At 42.8% G+C, this 20,917-nt stretch overlaps 1 protein-coding gene across 2 annotated transcripts in view; it reads left to right on the top strand.

Annotated features, from left to right (window-relative positions):
- The window catches only part of LOC131366287 (V-set and transmembrane domain-containing protein 2-like protein), a 46,390-nt gene that overhangs the window by 21,432 nt on the left and 4,041 nt on the right, over positions 1 to 20,917 (top strand). For both annotated transcript variants that reach the window (XM_058410634.1, XM_058410633.1), the window contains 2 exons: positions 11,302 to 11,471; positions 15,319 to 15,363. In XM_058410634.1, coding sequence (XP_058266617.1) covers positions 11,302 to 11,471; positions 15,319 to 15,363 — 215 coding nt within the window. The remainder of the gene's footprint in view (positions 1 to 11,301; positions 11,472 to 15,318; positions 15,364 to 20,917) is intronic.

The raw sequence follows: 20,917 nt of genomic DNA, 5'->3' as shown, positions 1-20,917 counted from the left end.
TGATGATGATTATGGTGGTGGTGATGATGATGATGATTATGGTGGTGGTGGTGATGACGATGGTGATGGTGGTGGTGGTGGTGATGACGATGGTGATGGTGGTGGTGGTGGTGATGACGATGGTGATGGTGGTGGTGGTGATGACGATGGTGATGATGATGATGGTGGTGGTGATGACGGTGATGATGATTATGGTGGTGGTGATGATGATGATAACGATGATGGTGGTGGTGGTGATGATGGTGATATTGATGATGGTGGTGGTGGTGATGATGGTGATATCGATGATGGTGACGATAAAGATGATGACGGTGATGATGATGATGGTGGTGGTGGTGATGACGATGGTGATTATGATGATGAAGGTGATGATGGTAATGATGATGATGGTGATATTGATTATGTTGATGATTATGATGATGATGATGGTGGTCGTAATGATGGTGATATTGATGATGGTGATGACGATGATGATGATGGTGGTGATGGTGGTGGTGGTGGTGATGATGGTGATGATGGTCATGGTGGTGATGATTATGATGATGGTGGTGGTGGTGATGACAATGGTGATGATGATGACTATGGTGATGGTGGTGACGATGATGATGGTGATGGTGGTGATGACGATGGTGATGAAGATGATGGTGGTGGTGGTGGTGATGATGATGATGGTGGTGATGACGATGGTGATGAAGATGATGGTGGTGGTGGTGGTGATGATGATGATTATGGTGGTGGTGGTGATGACGGTGATGATGGTGATGATGGTGATGATGATGATAACGATGATGGTGGTGGTGGTGATGATAATGGTGATATTGATGATGGTGATGATGATGGTGATATTGATGCTGGTGACGACGATGATGATGATGGTGGTGGTGATGGTGTTGATGCTGGTGATGATGATGATGGTGATATTGATGATGGCGGTGGTGGTGGTGATGATGGTGATATTGATGATGGTGGTGGTGGTGGTGAGGATGATGGTGATATTGATGGTGGTGGTGGTGGTGAGGATGATGGTGATATTGATGATGGTGGTGTTCGGTGGTGAGGATGATGATGGTGATATTGATGATGGTGGTGGTGGTGGTGAGGATGATGGTGATATTGATGATGGTGGTGGTGGTGGTGAGGATGATGGTGATATTGATGATGGTGGTGGTGGTGGTGGTGAGGATGATGGTGATATTGATGATGGTGGTGGTGGTGGTGAGGATGATGGTGATATTGATGATGGTGGTGGTGGTGGTGAGGATGATGGTGATATTGATGATGGTGGTGGTGGCGGTGAGGATGATGGTGATATTGATGATGGTGGTGGTGGTGGTGATGATGGTGATATTGATGATGGTGGTGGTGGTGGTGAGGATGATGGTGATATTGATGATGGTGGTGGTGGTGGTGGTGAGGATGATGGTGATATTGATGATGGTGGTGGTGGTGGTGAGGATGATGGTGATATTGATGATGGTGGTGGTGGTGGTGAGGATGATGGTGATATTGATGATGGTGGTGGTGGCGGTGAGGATGATGGTGATATTGATGATGGTGGTGGTGGTGGTGATGATGGTGATATTGATGATGGTGGTGGTGGTGGTGAGGATGATGGTGATATTGATGATGGTGATGGTGGTGGTGGTGATGATAATGGTGATATTGATGATGGTGGTGGTGGTGATGATGGTGATATTGATGATGGTGACGAAATTGATGATGACGGTGATGATGATGATGGTGGTGGTGGTGGTAATGATGATGGTGATGATGGTGATATTCATGATGGTTGATGGTGGCTTGGTGGGGTTTCCCTCACAGCGTTGGGGGTTCCTGCCTGTGTCTAAAAGTGGGTTTGGTGATTGATGTTCTCCCTCTGCTTCAGGTGTTTCCTATGGGTTCTCCAGTTTCCTCCACCAGGCCAAAGACATGTGTTGTAGGCTGATTGATTTCTTTAAATTCACTGTAGTGTAAGTGTGTGTGAGTGTGTGTGATTGTCCTCTGGGATAGATTACAAGACCAAGGATAAGCAACTACAGAAAATGGATGTTGATGATGATGGTGGTGATGGAAAAAGCGTAGGCCTGTACAGCTGTAATGTACAGTGTAAAGCTATGTTCCAGGGCGCTCCTACTACAGGTTGCGATAACGTAATAACATACATCATCGACACAACTAGCACTCTCGACACTTGACAAGAAAAGTTTCTTGCTGTAAAATGAAACGTTCCTGAGGGAGATTTGTTGTTTGTGTATAAAATTCAGTAGTGTTTATCTGCATCATGTCCTAAGATGAAGGAAAATGTGTGTGTGTGCTCTTCACCACGGATCATGTGCAATAACCTACCGTCTTCACTCGCGTTGGTGCACTGAGTCGCTCCGTATTTGCATAAGTTCTCAGGTTTGTCACGCCTCTGGTGTGTACACGCCCACATCTAGGCTCCAGTCGCTGTTTGTGTCAAAGTCTCTTTCCATAAACAAGTTTCATATCAATAATTATAATTTGTGTGTGATGTCATAGAGCACAGCAAGCACCCCAAACAAAACCACTTCACATGCCCCAGGAGGTAACCATGGCAACCATTTTGTGCATCAAAGAGTAAACAGGAAGCAGTCGGAGGTAGCGAGTGTGGAACTGAACCTCACAGAACATGAAGTCGTCGCTGTATCACGTGTGAAGTCAAAGCTGCAGTCAGGTTCATCGTCAGAGCTGCTCTGAGATCAGTGTTAACATCCTAATGAACACATCTACTCAAATATGTGGAAAGATTGGACATGTAACGCTCCTGATCCGGTATCCTACTATTTAAATAATAAATATGGACTGTCGAGTTGAGGCGAGGCGAGTTGAGGCGAGGAGTGAGTGAGAGGCTTGTCGGCGAGGGAGAAGACAGGCGTGTTGACAGACCTCGGAATCGCTCTACTTCAGTCCTGCTTTTGTTTGAGTTGTCAAGTGATCCATTTCCTTTCACTCTCTCTCCCTCCCTCTCCCTCTCTCTCTCTCTCTCTCTCTCTCTCTCTCCCTCCCTCTCCCTCGCTCTCTCTCTCTCTCTCTCTCTCTCTCTTGCTTCTGGCCTTTCTTGAAAGCTCGATTGAGTTCAAACTGAAGGGCAGCGCTCAGACATATGCTCTGTTTGCGCAGCCCAGGATGATCCTTTGCTTAGGGATTGTTCACACACTTGTACTCAACACTCGTCCTTGGAAAGTCTGCTGGTCATGTTTCAACACCGTCTCTCTCTCTCTCTTTCTCTCTCTCTCTCTCTCTCTCTCTCTCTCTCTCTCTCTCTCACTTACTGGGTGTTTCTTGAGACTCTGTATCTAGCACCATGTCTGGTATGGATCCTGATAAATCAGTGAATCACATATCAAAGAGATGGGATGAGATTCTACTGCTACTCTCTCTCTCTCTCTCTCTCTCTCTCGTTTTCTGTATTTCTCTCTCACCATCTTTCTCCTTTTTTTATCCCCTATCTCTCTCTCTCTCTCTCTCTCTCTCTCTCTCTCTCACACACACACACACACACATTCTCACGTTTTCTGTATTTCTCTTTCATTTCCATTTTCCTCTTTCTTCCCCTATTTCTCTCTCTCTCATTCCTTCGTTCTCTCTCTCTCTCTCTCTCTCTCTCTCTCTCTCTCTCTCACACACACACACATTCTCACGTTTTCTGTATTTCTCTTTCATTTCCATTTTCCTCTTTCTTCCCCTATTTCTCTCTCTCTCATTCCCTCGTTCTTGCTCTCTCTCTCTCTCTCTCTCTCTCTTTCTCGGCCATTGTGAACCCACAGCTCTCTGATTTGATCGACTGATTTTGTTTTCACTGAAAACGCAGCTTGTCCGATCATATCTCTGGGAAATAATGATGTCTCCGTAGCCTTTCTCATATCACTTACAAAGTCCTTTGAGGCCCCCAATTACGATACGATAGAGCTACAATAATTACACTCTCCTCTCTTTCCGCTGCTCGCTGTCGGAGAGAGAGGGGGGGGGGAATGAGCTACGAGTGTACGGGGTTTGATATGAGCACATGCCGCTGTCACACTCCTGCTTTTAATCATACACGTTGTTAAAGTCCACTCTCGAAGAGTTCAACGCCGGGCCATTTCCTGATCCTCCCTCCTTCAGCACACCTGATTGACCTGATCAGCTAATGAGCAACCTCTTTATGAAGTTAATGAGGCATGCCCAAGCAGACGGAAACCTTTTCCGTGCAGGTGCTGCATCCTTTGAGCTTCCAATTACGGAAACAAGAGAGTATGATGTGTTGAGTGGCACGAGAAATTACAGCTGATGTGACACTTCAGAGATAAGAGCAGGGTTTATTGACTTATTAACCTCCTGCACAAAGCACACACATGATCTATAGCTGAGAATCAAACACACCATGGCTCCAGTCCATCACACCAGCATGGGATTCATTATTTTACTAAAGTTGCATGTCCCAAAGTGTCTTATTCCTTACATATTGAATGCTAGGCTGCTTTCTGCTTTAGGAAAAATTGCTAAAAAGTTTCGACTGGCCCATATATCACATGGAATTACGGCCCAAGGTTGGCCCAAATGCGACAAGGTTTGCCAAAATCAACCAGACCAATACCGAAAACAAATCAAAACTTACCCACAACTTCATAGAGTCACGAAAAATCAGCCACAACTGGCCCACAACATTGCCATAATCCACAGATATCAGTCAGACAAGCGCCAAAATGCCACCACCTTTACCCCAGAACTCAGCCGCAACTTATCGAGAAGCTCCAGAAAACAGCTATAGCTGGTCCAGAATTATGCCAGAATCCTCAAACTGAACCAGAAAATACCCTTATACAGTGGAACCTCAGCATATGAATTTAGGCAAGGTGAACATTTGTATTTTGAAACAAATTTTCCGATAAGAAATAAAGTAAAAGCAGATAATCCATTCCAGCCACCCATAAATATTACCAATACAAAGTGTATGTAAACTGTATGGCTGCTTACAAAGAACTGACCCAAGTCAAGCATTCCATGTCAAGACTCCTCACAGGAAGTCATGCCACCAAGCTTGGGCTAAAAATAGAACAGACCACCATTTATCAACAAAAAAACACGCAAAAAATCAGTTAGCTTTTGAAAACATGCTGAAAGCAGTGTCGGTATCATGGGTTGACTCTTTCGAAAACAAATTTCAGTGACTGAAAAAAAACATTTGTAAACTCGTTTCAGTTGGCTTTGTTTGGCTTTCCACTGACGCAAACAAGTTTTGAATGGCTCCCGGACATACTCGCAACTGGTGTTTGGTTCGGTTTGGTTCGTTCGTATGCTTTGTATGCCGCTGCAAATTTCTTGCAAAATTTCAATTCTTAGGGCAAAAAGTCGTAATTCGTATACTCCACTGTGTAATATTTATATATTGTGCCAGGTATAACAAAAGAATGAAATGTGTTTTATTGATGGCAAGAGGAAAAAATTTCAGTGAGATAACAGGAAAAATACATAAAATACATAAAATGACATAAAATAAACAAATAAATAGTCAAAATACAAAAATAACATGGAAATATTGACATCAGCGTCTGTGCAAATGCTGCATCCGATTTACCTCAGGAGTGGAAAGTCAGAGCTGGGAATTGTGTCACTTTTTTAAGCTAGAAACTGTGAGTCTTCGTGATCGTCTTTTGTGAGGAACACGCTAAGCTAAGTGCTACTCAAAACTCTCTACTTGTGTAGTCGTGTATAGTGTTAAAGATCTACAGAGCAAGAGAATATTTTGTTATGTTTATACTGTACATGCACGTGTTGCTGTGTTTGCTGAATTTAAGGAAAGTGTCCTAATTTACCAAGCCATCGTTTTTGATCATTACAAGCTACGAGGTCTAGCTTTGGTGAAGCAACAATCTGGAAAAAAGTGTGTGAGAAAGAAACTAGGAAGAATCTCTAAGAAAGCAATCGCACCTCCTCAACCCACGCAAGTTTCTTCCCTTTCTGTCTCTTTCTCTTCAGCTTTATGTAACAAATTGATCGGTTTTCCTGCTTTTCCTAATGAAAAACATAACAAGATCCAATCAATTTGCTTCATCGCCGCCCCTGGATAGGGCACGGACCGTACCTATACTGTGTATTATCCTCCTCCTTACAGAGAGCTTACTGACTTTTTTTTTTAAAGCTATTAACGTCAATGCCGTGGAGAAGCAGAATAGTGTATAGCGGTGAATGGACTCAGAGTGTTGCTCTGCCAGCCGTGACTTAACAATGGACAAAGCCGTACAGCGGCTGAAGGCTAATAATGAGCCTGAACTATTGAGATGATTTGCAGGAGCACCATCTGGAATTTAGCTTTCCTTTTTTCTTTTGGTTGTAAGAACAGATGCGTGTTCGGTTTCACAAGTAAATCAGCGCTCGTTGGAAGAAAATTTGGTTTGTTTCGATTAACAGACGAGTGAGTGCAGTGAGGCAGAGAATATTTTCGTAGATCTTTTTAAAGATGGCTCTTTCTGATGGATGTCCCTGCAGTTCTCCCAGCGGCCCTGCAGACTGAGGCTTGTTTAAACTCAGTGTGACATGTGGCCTTTCTAAAATGGCCAGCTGCCACAGAGCTTTTGTATTCTGTCACTTACTATCAGCCTTGCTACTTTGCTGGTAATCGGTTTTTATGACCATTTTGGATTTGAATGTCTTTTAAAGACGATTCAGCAGAAGCACTGACAGCCTTTCAACTGAAGAGGCAGAAATCCATGGACAGTCAACATATTACTATAGACACTCATTGAATCAAATGAAGGTTTGTTTGTTTGTCGAAGATTTATTTAACTGTTAGTTCTTTAGAGTTTCAATCTGAGGTGAATTAAAAATCCTGAATGAAAATTAATACCTTTCTCAAAATCCTGTACAGTATGGAGAATTCTCCTCCAGACCAGAAGAGGGCAACCTCAATCATGTTTTAAATTTGTTTTTCCATGTGTGCTCACTTCCTGTCTTTTATCTTTAGTTAGCGTATAAAACTTGCTAGTATTGTTGTCGTTACCATGTGATGTGTGTTTATTTCTGTGAACTTTTCAAGCCTTGTCTTAGCTTGTCTTTACCGTTATTTCTTTGCTATTGTTTTTTTAATTTAAGTTCATTTCCTGTCATGTTTTTATCCATCTCAGACGGACACTGAAGGATTGTTACAGTGTTTTCACTATAGTCTTTCACTTTTTGTTGAAACAAAAATGTTTCCTTTTTAGTTTTTATCTGAAAATGCGGTTGGAAATGTGAGGTTCATCCTGCACATCTGATGTTACACATGAACTTTAATGACATCGCATTCTTAATCTGTAGAGTTTAATATGGGGTTGGCCCAACCTTTGCAGCTATAAGAGCTTCAACTCTTCTGGGAAGGCTTTCCACAAGCTTTAGGAGTGTGTTTAATGGGAATTTTTGACCGTTCCTCTAGAAGCGCATTTGTGAGGTCGGGCACTGATGTTGGACGAGAAGGCCTGGCTCACAGTCTCCGCTCTAATTCATCCCAAAGGTGTTCTATCAGGTTGAGGTTAGGCAGGTCAAGTTCCTTCACACCAGACTCTGTCATCCATGTCTTTATGGACCTTGCTTTGTGTACTGGTGAGCAGTCATGTTGGAACAGGAAGGGGTCATCCCCAAACTATTCCCACAAAGTTGGGATCATGAAATTGTCCAAAATGTCTTGGCATGCTGAGCATTAAGAGTTCCTTTCATGGGAACTAAGGGGCCAAGCCCAATCCCTGAAAAACAACCCCACACCATAATCCCCCCTCCACCAAACTTTACACTTGGCACAATGCAGTCAGGCAAGTACCGTTCTCCTGGCAACCGCCAAACCCAGATTCATCCATCGGATTGCCAGACAGAGAAGTGTGATTGGTCACTCCAGAGATCTCCACTGCTCTAGAGTCCAGTGGCGGCGTGCTTTACATCACTGCATCTGACGCGTTGCATTGCACTTGGTGATATAAGGCTTGGATGCAGCTGCTCAGCCACGAAAGCCCATTCCATGAAGCTCTCTACGCACTGTTCTTGAGCTAATCTGAAGGCCACATGAAATTTGAAGGTCTGTAGTTATTGACTCTGCAGAAAGTTGGCAACAATACAATTGAATCTGCTGTGATGAACTGGAAGCTGTGAATCTGGAGTAGGCCTGAAATTAATTCAATGATAATGACTATTTTAAAAGAACAGTATCCGATTTGCGGGCAAAGCATTGTTGTAACTGCTAACGATTGTTTCAATTTCTGATTGTTGCCGCCATTTATTTCAGTCACTGCCTTTGAAATCCAAATTGTTCCAAATCCATTGTTCCAAATTATGACACACTAACTGCTAATGTGAGATGGAGGGTAGGGGAAAGGGGTAGGGAAGGGGGCGGGGCTTCCATGAATGTAAGTTAATAGCTGAACAGCTTCGCAACTGATCACAACAGATTCACATGTCATTTTGCTCATCTGCTCATCTGCTGAAGTTACACCACAACTCCTGAACTCCTGATGATAATCTTATTCCCTGGAGACACACCAAGACATGAGGGGATTTAGCATTATCTGGTAGCTCTGAAGTGGATGTGTGAATATTCCAAACTTTCTCAGAGAGCAGCCGGAAGTCTCCGGAACACCCCGAGGGCCCAGAGGCAGTCTCCAGTCTTCAGATGGGATTCTGAGGGAAATTAAAAGCCTTCTGCAGGGAGCAGTTAAGAGGATTGGGCTAAAGTTAATAGCCATATGAGTTGGATCAGCTAGATTGATATCTTCTTTGTGCATGGGGCTCGTTTGACACTACATGCTAGCAAATCCCGGATTAGCCTATCTGAATATGCTCAAGAGTTTAGTCACATACTCATGCAGATTTTAGACATTGTCTTCTTCCGTATCGACTTTCCTTTATCTCATGTTAATAGAAATTGGAAGCTAGTGTTAGCGATTTTAGTGGATTTCATCCTAAAGAAGTGAAAGAAAATCCGTTCTATCTGCTTCTCAGCCTTCTCAGGATCCTAAGCAGAAATTTGTATAAACCTCGTCTCTCTTGGCTGTTTGAAAGTAAACGTAGGTTTGCTAGCTAATGTTGGGAAAGCATTATTAACTATTTGGTTAACTGAGCAAACTCGAACCTAGCCATTATATCTCTCCAATTAACATCTTTTAAGCTTATTACCCTTCATAGCTAACAACTTCTACATCTGTTTAGAAGTTTGATGGAGCTCATGCTACGTAGCTGCAAAGTTTCCTTTCTCGTTTATAGAAAATGTCACCTTATCAACAGTTACACACGTTTTTAACCCAACTGTGTGAAACGTCCACTGTGCGGGTCTCTCTAAAATCTGTTACCATAGAAACGACCACGAGCGCTCGGCTATAAAGTGGTGATTTGCAGAGCTGCTCTGATAGAAAGTTAATGGATAAGCATTCAGAATGGAAAATTAAATCAGCATAAAGAATATAATATAATATAACAACCGTGTCCTCTTTCAAAGCATTTTTCCACATATTGTGCTGCTTTTTTGGTATCAGCGCTTCACATTCCTCACTTCACACCTCCTCTGGCTCGGTTCAGGGCATTATACAGAGCGGCATTAGACACCGGCGCCGTCTCATGTCGAGGGTTTGAAAGTGAGGTGCGAGCGATCCGTACAGAGCTGAATCGCTAGCTTTGAAGCACACAGGACTGCCTGCTGGCTGCCAGGAGTGTGTGTGCGGTCCGATAAGGAGCCTTGGGTTTCGCTTATTCTCACACTGAATAGCAACTGCCCCTTTCATGTCCGTGTTTGGAGATCGGTTTCTCTGAAATGTTCCTTTTGCGAGTGAAAACTGAACTGGTTCAGAGGGAGAAGAAAGTGTTTATTGGTCTTCACGTGTCAGGAAGCTGGAGCCCCACAGTGGATAGGGTGGATAGGGTTTATATAGAAATAGATATGATGATGTACAAATTTATAGGAATATCCATAATCATAAACAATGCCTAACCCCAGAAAAGCTAAAAAAAGCTTAGAATTAATGACATGACAAGACTTTGCAATAAAACAAAAGAAATTAATGTATAAAGAGGCAAACAAATCAAGAGATGACACAAAAATGTAATGTATGTATGCAATTAAGGAAAAGAACAATGACATGATTGGTGGGGGTATGGGGGGGTGCTGTGTTGCTGGTGGTGGGGGGTTTTGGGGGTTGCTGGGGGGTGGACATTTTTGGGGTGATGGAGATGGTGGTTGGGGTGTTGGGGATTGTTGGGGATTTGGGGAGTGGTGCTAAGGATGTTGGGGTGTTGGGGTTTGGGGGAGTAGTGATGGGAATGCTGGGGTTGGGGGTTTGGGGGGATGTTGGGGGGTTGGAGTTTGGGGGAGTGGTGATGGGGTTTTTGGGGTTTGGGGGGATGTTGGGTTTTGTGGGCGTTTGGGGGTGGTGGTGATGGTGGTGTTGGGGATTGTTGGGGTTAGGGGGAGTGGTGCTGAGGATGTTGGGGTGTTGGGGTTTGGAGGAGTAGTGATGGGGATGTTGGGGTTGGGGATTTGGGGGGATGTTGGGGTTTGGGGGAGTAGTGATGGGGATATTGGGGTTGGGGGTTTGGGGGATGTTGGGGTGTTAGGGTTTGGAGGAATGGTGATGTGGATGTTGTGGGTATTGGGGTTTAGAGGAGCAGTGATGGGCTGTTGGGTTTTGTGTGGGTTTGGGTGAGTGGTGATGGGGTTTGGGGGAACAGTGATGGGGATGTTGGGGGGTTTGGGGGAATGTTATGGGTTTGGGGAAGTAGTGATGGGGTGGTTGAGTTTGGGGGTTTGGTTGGAATGATGGTGGTTGTGGGGATTGTTGGATGTGACACTAAAACGAAAACAACCTATTTTTGTCTAACATGGTGAGAGGGAATTCAGTCTGGTCTGAAATGTGCTGAATACGCTGTCGAGCTCTGCCTGAAAGTCTCAGGAGCGCCGATAAAAATAAACCTTGGCCACTCAGCTTGGATTTGTTTTGAATGCTGGGAAAAGATTAAAAAAAAAGTTATCTTTCTGACAGCATCGCTCGAACTTTTCCAGCTACTACACTGTGACTGGAAGGTCTACATTTCTTCATGGTTGTGACATCAGAAGCGTCAGGAAATGGAAACACTAGCTGCAGCTAACATCATTTGTGAATCATTCTTACTTTATTTTCTCTTTTTTCTTATGATGATGCTTTTAAAATAATGCACATAATGCTTAAATAACCAGATTTAATCAGAAAAGCTTTCCTTGTAGTCTCTCTTTCTTCCTCTTGCCTTTTAAGTATAAAATAATGGCCTTTTAAAGCCTCTCTCTCTCTCTCTCCTTCTTTCTCTCTCCAGCTCTCTTCACAGAGGTCCCTCATGACATGACGGCGCACAGCGGGCAGGATGTGGAGATGGCCTGTTCGTTTCGGGGATCAGGCTCCACTTCTTATTCTCTGGAGATCCAGTGGTGGTACATCAGGAACCACAAAGAGTGGACAGACAAGGAGACGTGGACCACCAACCAGGTGACTGATGCTGATGCTAATCTGTGCTGTCTTTCCTGTAGAGAGTTGGCTGGTTCTGAGCTGTCTTCAAGTGATTTCTAGATATATTTCTGTGCATATTTTGGCAAAATGTACAAAAATGACAGTGTTATGCCAGTATTTAGTAATGGGGCGTGACACAGCCATGTATTTTGCTTATTTTTAAGATGAAGTGAAGCTACATGTCGCATAAAATTTTGATTCAGGTGTGCAGTAGTGTGGGGCTTCATGAGTCAAACATGGAGCTTCCAAAACAGTCTTTATTGGAAAATACATAAAGATACCAAACTTCAGCATAGCATGTTTTTTTTAAAAGGGCGTGGCACATCACAATCAGATGCCATTTAAATCGTTTGCCGTTCTGGAACGAATGAGAGTTTACTAAAAAAAACAGCAGCAAAATCTGAGGTTCTGGTGAAAAGGTCCTTTGATTCGACATGGAATCACCAAGTGAGGAAAAATCTGATCTGATCTGATCCGAGCCCAGAGCCAAGCAGATTATTAAGGACCTGGAAACTGTTGGAAAATACTCCGGAGTGGACAACACACCCGAAAAGACATTTGACGTTTGATAGTGTGTCTTTAAAGGTTTTTTTTTTTTTTTGGAAATAAGTGTTTAGAAAAGTGAAAATTCTGGTCTTACCTTCCAAAACAATAAAGACAAAATACAAATTTTAATAAATAATTTGGATCATTTATACATTGCTAAAAAATATAATATTTATTTCAAAAACTGTCATTGTGTCTGGTTTTTATCATTGAGGAAATAAAAAAAACAACAACCAAAAAAACACTTAATCAACAAATTTCTGTCATTAAGGGGGTTAATGAGGTGGAGTAACCGGATTTATTAAACCCCAAATCCAGATCTAAATCCAGTCCATGAGCCAGAACGAATCCACAATCTGATCTTGTCCAGACTTTATCTCACTCTGAGATACACACCAGTCTGTTAAACTCATCTGTTTCCTGTGAACCTTCATTCACTTCATCATGTATTTATATTCCCTCACTCATCACCTTCTTTCAGAGGTTCTGAAAGAGGTTCTGGCATTTCTCTACTTAATAACAACCTATTTTTTTGTTTTTCTCCTTTATTTTATTTTTTTATATTCATTGCCTTTCATTGATCTGTCTGCCTGACGTTTAAACCCTGCCTGGATTTCACCAAGTCTTTCATTTGGATTTGATACGAAACATTTAGTGGAAAAGAGAAATAAGTAATGAACATTACAGGAAAATCAGACAATTTTTATGTTTTTTTTTTTGTCATTAAGGAAAGGATAATTTCTCTAAAAAACGGCCTTTTAAAAAAAAATTTACATCAAAAATTTACATTTATTTAGTATGCAGTTGAGGCTTCATCTAATTAAATATGCATCAATTTGCATATGTAATAAAAAAAATCTAATCTAGTGTTGTTATTGCAATTCAAATATATCTTTCACTGTAACTGCTCAAGAGAGTTTATTTTCTCTAGGATGTGATCCTTTCTTTATCGTTTTAATCAAGAAAGCAGCATTAATTCATCAGTTCACCAAGTCAGTAAACTCACTCTCTGTTCCATCCATCAGACGAGATCTAATCTTCCTCAAAATTCCCAGGAATTCTAACACTAATCCATTGTGTCGTCAGCTCTAACAGTTCATTAAGGTACATGAACATTGACCAGACCGAAGATATGCAATAAGGAGGAAAGGAACAAGGCTGGAAGAGGAGAAGTGTGTGCAGGAAACACTATCTCCACATTAATCACTGAGGTAGAAATAGCATCAGGTTCCCCAGGCACCTAGTGAGGGAGAAGGGGGGAAGGAGGAGGAGGGTGTGTGTGTGTGTGTGATAATGCCTTTATATGTGTGTGTGTGTAAGAGAGAGAGATAGGGGTAGAGGGAGCAGGCACTGGAGAGGAAACAGAGGAAAGATTGAGAGGTGCTGAGGAATAATTTTTCGGGGGGTGAAGGGTTCAGTGGCAGAGAGGAAAAGTTTGCGCGATTCCCTGCTGCGCTGCTGCGAATGCTTTCTAATTGGAGGGAGGTAAAGAAACTCGCGCTAACCTCCGCACCAACATACATTATTCATCCTGGGCCACTGAGGAGGGTGCAGCTGGCTACCAGCTCTCTGTGTCCACTTCACACACACACACAACTCATACATAAAGGCATTATCACACACACACACACACACATAAAGGCATCATCACACACACACACACACACACACACATAAAGGCATTATCACACACACACACACACACACATAAAGGCATCATCACACACACACACACACATAAAGGCATTATCACACACACACACACCACATGCTGCTCTGCTCCTCACCTTTATACACTCTGCATGCAGCATGTTCCACCCTCACACCCTCACTGAGTTCTGTATGTGAATCCTGTACTCATAAAGCATCATACTGCATTATATTCATGAATCATTATAACAGCTCTTGGACAGCTTATTAATAATCTTATGACGATAACGCCAGAGAACACAACACTTCTGCACTGTAATTTATCAGTTAACTTCCGAGTCGGAAACATGCTAACGGAGTAACACATCCTGTCAATCCTGTGTTCATAATATGTAACGTTTTCAATGTGACTGATGCATTCATGTACTCATAAATCATTATAACTGTTCATAGAAATCTCAGTTGATTTCTCAGTTGAACACAACTCAATATCATCACTCCACAACTATCATTTACCAGGTAACTAGCATCCAAATCCTTACTAGGATTACTGATTAGTTAACTCGTTTTCCTGTGTTCATAGTGCATTATAAATGTCACATTCATAAAGCATTATAACTGTTCTTGGAATTCTCAATTCTTATGAATAACACTGCTGTCACTTCTAAGTCATAATGTATTATTAAACTTCCATACAAATCAGATTCACCTCCTGTGAATTCTGCATTCATGAAGCATTATAAAAGTTTGTTATATAGCCTACATAGCACATATATAACAGTATAACTGTTCTTAGAATGCTCCTTTATTAAGATAAGTCTCAGTGTATTATTAGACTCATGTACAAACACAAAACATACTAATAAGCTAATACGTCCTGTGATCCCTGTATACATAAAGCATTATAAATAACATATAGTTCTGAATCATTATAACTGTTCTATGGATTCTTAATTCTCATGAACATGCAATAACACTGTAGTCACTCCTACGAATTGAAATGAGAAGAAAAGAGTTTTTTTCTGTGAATCCTGTATTCATCATGTCTTATAATGTGTGTTATATAGCATACTGTAGCATATATTCAGAAAACGCTATAACTGTTCTTAGAGTCCTCAGTGCTTATAAACATGTCATAATAGTCACTTCTAAACCGTAACGTACCGTTTCACTTTCGTACAAATTGGAACATTACCCATTAGGTAACACTTCCTGTGAATCCTGTGTTCATGATGTCTTATAAACACTTATATATTCATAAATAAATGCTTTTAGAATTCTTTCTTGCTGTTTTACTAAATGAATCCCGGCCATTTTCTTTAAAGAAGATGCTACAATTTAATTCCAGTTGTGTAAGTTTTATATAGATTTAGTCTTTATACCCAAAAGATATTAAATCTGCAGTTTTCTAGGAGGCACAAGATGGATCGTTTCTGACTTTTGGCAAATCAACATTTGACAAATGTCATCGGATCGACCTTTGATTTGACCTTTTCCCTTTTCCCCCAGAATGTAAAGCACTTTGATCCAAGAGCTAAAGGACAAAATGCAAATCCAGGAAGGTGTTGTGCTGAATATTGCACACTCTTCTCTCATGCAGCTTGTGTGTTTTATGTGTTTTATCCTCTAGGTGGTGCCCCAGGAGGAGATGCCAAAGGACGCTACGAAAATCAGCGTAAGTTACATCCTGTCCTCGTCCCACTGCTGTGACTGTTGTTGTTTCAGCAAGACATTATGTCTTATTTTACCGACTGCTGTGTGGAAATGATTTCAGATAGACCGGTCTATACATTCCTGCAAGGTTTAAGAAAGGTTTTGCTGTTTTTCCATTTGTTTGTAAACCGTTTAGAAATAAATTCTTTTGTGTTTAGGGGGCGGGGTTTTTGAAGTGTTTATAGACAATCTCTGAACGTGTAGAACACAAGCCTGTGTACCGCCTGCTGCTGTTTCCTGTCAAATCAATTCCGTTCCATTTTTGTTCAAATCTTAATGATTATGCTCATATTCATCGACCAACACACACATCATACCTCCTGAACCAATTAGTGTCAGTGTAATGAAATGTAAAGACAGACTTAGTGTCCTTGTTAGGATGCCTACGTGAAGAAGAACTGCTTTCAAACACAGTGAATGTCTTTTTTGATGGCTGCTGTGATCTGCAGTTAGATGTGTGTGTGTAGCTGTATTGGCTAGCTGTGTGTGTGTGTGTGTGTGTGTGTGTGTGCAGTTAGTCTCAGAGTTACTGGTGTGAAAAATCCCTCCGGTAAAAACACTATGTGATGCATCACTGTGCAAAACAGTCTCCCAGAGGAACGATAACAAAAAAAAACATATACGTTTCAGTCAGTCAGTCCTCATAAAACAACACACACACACACACACACACACTCTCACATCATGTCTTAAATCCCAGAGGATCTGTCTCAAATTACACACCATGTATTTCTAGACATCACCATGTAGCGCATCACATCATCTTCTTTAAAATCCAGCACTGCTGTAATCCATATCCGAGGCACAGGTCTCTGATGGCTCCGCCCCTTTTGCGACATAATGTGGGATGCGAATGTGATCTCTAAGTTGAAATGTGTATGTACTTGCTCAGGTGAGAGCTAGGGTTTAGTTATTATAGCTTTGAATTTGATACTTATGTTTTTTTATTGAATGAAATCGAATATCAAACAGACAAAAAAATATTTCCAGTGATGGAGTATGTTGTCTCACTGGTTACTAACACAAAACATAACTTCTAAACTTAACCCTAACCCTTAACCCTAAGCTTAACCCTAACCAAAACCTCTAACACTGAGTCCTAACCTCTAACCCCTAACCCCAAGCTTAACTCTAACCCTAACCCCTAACCTTATTCCTAAACCCTAACCTTAACCCTAAGCCCTAACCCTAGCAGCAGTGCAGAAATATATAAAATTCTGGATATGAATTTTAGATTTCAAAATGTATCACTAATGAGCAAACCAGAGGCAATGGTGGCGAGGAAAAAAAAAGGAAAGACTTCCTGAGATGACATGAGAAAGAAAGCCTGAAAGGAACCAGACTCAAAAAGAAACCCGTCCTCATCTGGGTGAGACCGGAGAGTGTGATTATAAATAATTCCCTTCTATGACTGTGTACTGTACAAACAGTGAAATTGTGTAACCAGGAACTGATGAGCTGATGAGCAAGTTATGAATACGAGCATCTGAGATATTCCTGAATTAATTGTAGTTTTAACTTCAAGTCTCTTTTGTTGTAGTTACTAACTGTTCAATGACAGAAACCTGAGAACAAAACTGCCGGGAACTTTTGTGCATCAGATTAGACTTGCCTCAGTCTTGGTTGTGGGTGCAGGGTTTCATTCCAACCAAGCAGAAGCCTCACCTGTGTCTACAGAAAGCCAGGATCAGCTGATTAAACAGGTGGAAACAGGTGTGTCTCCTGCTTGATTGGCATGAAACCCTGCAAACACACACACACACACACTGGCCCTGTGCAGATGAGATTGGACACCACTGGTCTTGGGCACTGGTCTATGGTGTTGGTCTTGACTGAGAGTTTATTAAAAACAGTGTTTGTGTTATCTTCTCATAGCCAAATCTATTGTGCTCAGCATTCTAAGCAGCACTCAAGAGAATTTACAAATCAGGTCTGCCATTTATGAAACTTGGCCTTCAAAAAGATTTGATGGTTTCCAGCCTCGATCTCAACTAGTCCTGATCTTGGCCGTGGACCTGGACTTGACAGTCCTTTTATGGTTCTGTTGGTTACTTTGCACTGGATGGGAGATGTACTGTGGTATGACATGAACTGTCTGCTTATTGGTTATATAGTGTTGGTGGGTGAGAACAGTGTTCTGATTGGTTACTGTGCACTGGGTATGGAAACTTTGATCTGATTGGTTATACTGCAGTCAGAACTGTGGATTGGATCCAGTGACAATTGCAGGTGGAAAATGTGGTCCTATTGGTTACTGTGCATTGGAGTGGAAATGGTGATCTGATTGGTTACAAGTGACATTTAAGGTTGGAGACTGTGTGCTATATGTTCATTTTGTGTTGCTGAAGTCTGAGTGGATTGGGGCGGGAACTGTGTTCTGATTGGTTAGAGTGGATTGGGACGGGAACTGTGTTCTGATTAGTTAGAGTGGATTGGGACGGGAACTGTGTTCTGATTGGTTAGAGTGGATTGGGGCAGGAACTGTGTTCTGATTAGTTAGAGTGGATTGGGGCGGGAACTGTGGTCTGATTGGTTAGAGTGGATTGGGGCAGGAACTGTGTTCTGATTGGTTAGAGTGGATTGGGGCAGGAACTGTGTTCTGATTAGTTAGAGTGGATTGGGGCGGGAACTGTGGTCTGATTGGTTAGAGTGGATTGGGACGGGAACTGTGGTCTGATTGGTTAGAGTGGATTGGGGCAGGAACTGTGGTCTGATTAGTTAGAGTGGATTGGGCAAGGAACTGTGGTCTGATTGGTTAGAGTGGATTGGGGCAGGAACTGTGGTCTGATAGGTTAGAGTGGATTGGGGCAGGAACTGTGATCTGATTGGTTAGAGTGGATTGGGACGGGAACTGTTTTCTGATTGGTTAGAGTGGATTGGGGCAGGAACTGTGGTCTGATTCGTTAGAGTGGATTGGGGCAGGAACTGTGATCTGATTGGTTAGAGTGGATTGGGACGGGAACTGTTTTCTGATTGGTTAGAGTGAATTGGGGCAGGAACTGTGTTCTAATTGGTTAGAATGGATTGGGCAAGGAACTGTGGTCTGATTGGTTAGAGTGGATTGGGACGGGAACTGTTTTCTGATTGGTTAGAGTGAATTGGGGCAGGAACTGTGTTCTAATTGGTTAGAATGGATTGGGCAAGGAACTGTGGTCTGATTGGTTAGAGTGGATTGGGACGGGAACTGTGGTCTGATTGGTTAGAGTGGATTGGGGCAGGAACTGTGGTCTGATTAGTTAGAGTGGATTGGGCAAGGAACTGTGGTCTGATTGGTTAGAGTGGATTGGGGCAGGAACTGTGGTCTGATAGGTTAGAGTGGATTGGGGCAGGAACTGTGGTCTGATAGGTTAGAGTGGATTGGGACGGGAACTGTGGTCTGATTGGTTAGAGTGGATTGGGACGGGAACTGTGTTCTGATTGGTTAGAGTGGATTGGGGCAGGAACTGTGTTCTGATTAGTTAGAGTGGATTGGGGCGGGAACTGTGGTCTGATTGGTTAGAGTGGATTGGGATGGGAACTGTTTTCTGATTGGTTAGAGTGAATTGGGGCAGGAACTGTGTTCTAATTGGTTAGAATGGATTGGGCAAGGAACTGTGGTCTGATTGGTTAGAGTGGATTGGGACGGGAACTGTGGTCTGATTGGTTAGAGTGGATTGGGACGGGAACTGTGGTCTGATTGGTTAGATTGGATTGAGGCGGGAACTGTGGTCTGATCGGCTAGAGTGGATTCGGGCAGGAACTGTGTTCTGATTAGTTAGAGTGGATTGGGGCGGGAACTGTGGTCTGATTGGTTAGAGTGGATTGGGGCAGGAACTGTGGTCTGATTGGTTAGAGTGGATTGGGGCAGGAACTGTGATCTGATTGGTTAGAGTGGATTGGGGCAGGAACTGTGATCTGATTGGTTAGAGTGGATTGGGGCAGGAACTGTGGTCTGATAGGTTAGAGTGGATTGGGGCAGGAACTGTGATCTGATTGGTTAGAGTGGATTGGGGCAGGAACTGTGGTCTGATTGGTTAGAGTGGATTGGGGCAGGAACTGTGATCTGATTGGTTAGAGTGGATTGGGCCGGGAACTGTTTTCTGATTGGTTAGAGTGAATTGGGGCAGGAACTGTGTTCTAATTGGTTAGAATGGATTGGGCAAGGAACTGTGGTCTGATTGGTTAGAGTGGATTGGGACGGGAACTGTGTTCTGATTGGTTAGAGTGGATTGGGGCAGGAACTGTGTTCTGATTAGTTAGAGTGGATTGGGACAGGAACTGTTTTCTGATTGGTTAGAGTGAATTGGGGCAGGAACTGTGTTCTAATTGGTTAGAATGGATTGGGCAAGGAACTGTGGTCTGATTGGTTAGAGTGGATTGGGACGGGAACTGTGGTCTGATTGGTTAGAGTGGATTAGGACGGGAACTGTGGTCTGATTGGTTAGAGTGGATTAGGACGGGAACTGTGGTCTGATTGGTTAGATTGGATTGAGGCGGGAACTGTGGTCTGATCGGCTAGAGTGGATTGGGGCAGGAACTGTGTTCTGATTAGTTAGAGTGGATTGGGGCGGAACTGTGGTCTGATAGGTTAGAGTGGATTGGGGCAGGAACTGTGATCTGATTGGTTAGAGTGGATTGGGGCAGGAACTGTGGTCTGATAGGTTAGAGTGGATTGGGGCAGGAACTGTGATCTGATTGGTTAGAGTGGATTGGGGCAGGAACTGTGATCTGATAGGTTAGAGTGGATTGGGGCAGGAACTGTGATCTGATTGGTTAGAGTGGATTGGGGCAGGAACTGTGATCTGATTGGTTAGAGTGGATTGGGGCAGGAACTGTGGTCTGATTGGTTAGAGTGGATTGGGGCAGGAACTGTGGTCTGATAGGTTAGAGTGGATTGGGGCAGGAACTGTGATCTGATTGGTTAGAGTGGATTGGGGCAGGAACTGTGATCTGATTGGTTAGAGTGGATTGGGGCAGGAACTGTGATCTGATAGGTTAGAGTGGATTGGGGCAGGAACTGTGGTCTGATTGGTTAGAGTGGATTGGGGCAGGAACTGTGATCTGATTGGTTAGAGTGGATTGGGGCAGGAACTGTGATCTGATTGGTTAGAGTGGATTGGGGCAGGAACTGTGGTCTGATAGGTTAGAGTGGATTGGGGCAGGAACTGTGATCTGATTGGTTAGAGTGGATTGGGGCAGGAACTGTGATCTGATTGGTTAGAGTGGATTGGGGCAGGAACTGTGGTCTGATTTGCATTTACTGCATTTGCTGTTGCCATTGGTAACAACATACCACCAATCCAGTAATGGGGTAAATTTTAATTCTGGTTTGAATCAGTAGCCCAGCTGGTAAAAAGAGGAGATGAGGAAAGACACAATAGAAGGAGACAAAGAATGAAGAGATTAAGGTGAAAAGACAGGTGAGGAAAAGAACAGAATAGGTGGAGACAAGAAAGATGGACTGAAAGATAGACTGCAGGGAGAGGAGAAGAGAGAAGAGAGATGAGAGGATGGCTGGGAGAAGAGTTAAAACAAGA

Source organism: Hemibagrus wyckioides, linkage group LG15, assembly GCF_019097595.1.
Source record: "Hemibagrus wyckioides isolate EC202008001 linkage group LG15, SWU_Hwy_1.0, whole genome shotgun sequence".
Lineage (NCBI taxonomy): Eukaryota > Metazoa > Chordata > Actinopteri > Siluriformes > Bagridae > Hemibagrus > Hemibagrus wyckioides.
The sequence above is the reverse complement of the archived record's forward strand: the minus strand, read 5'-3'. Positions and strand labels throughout refer to the sequence as shown.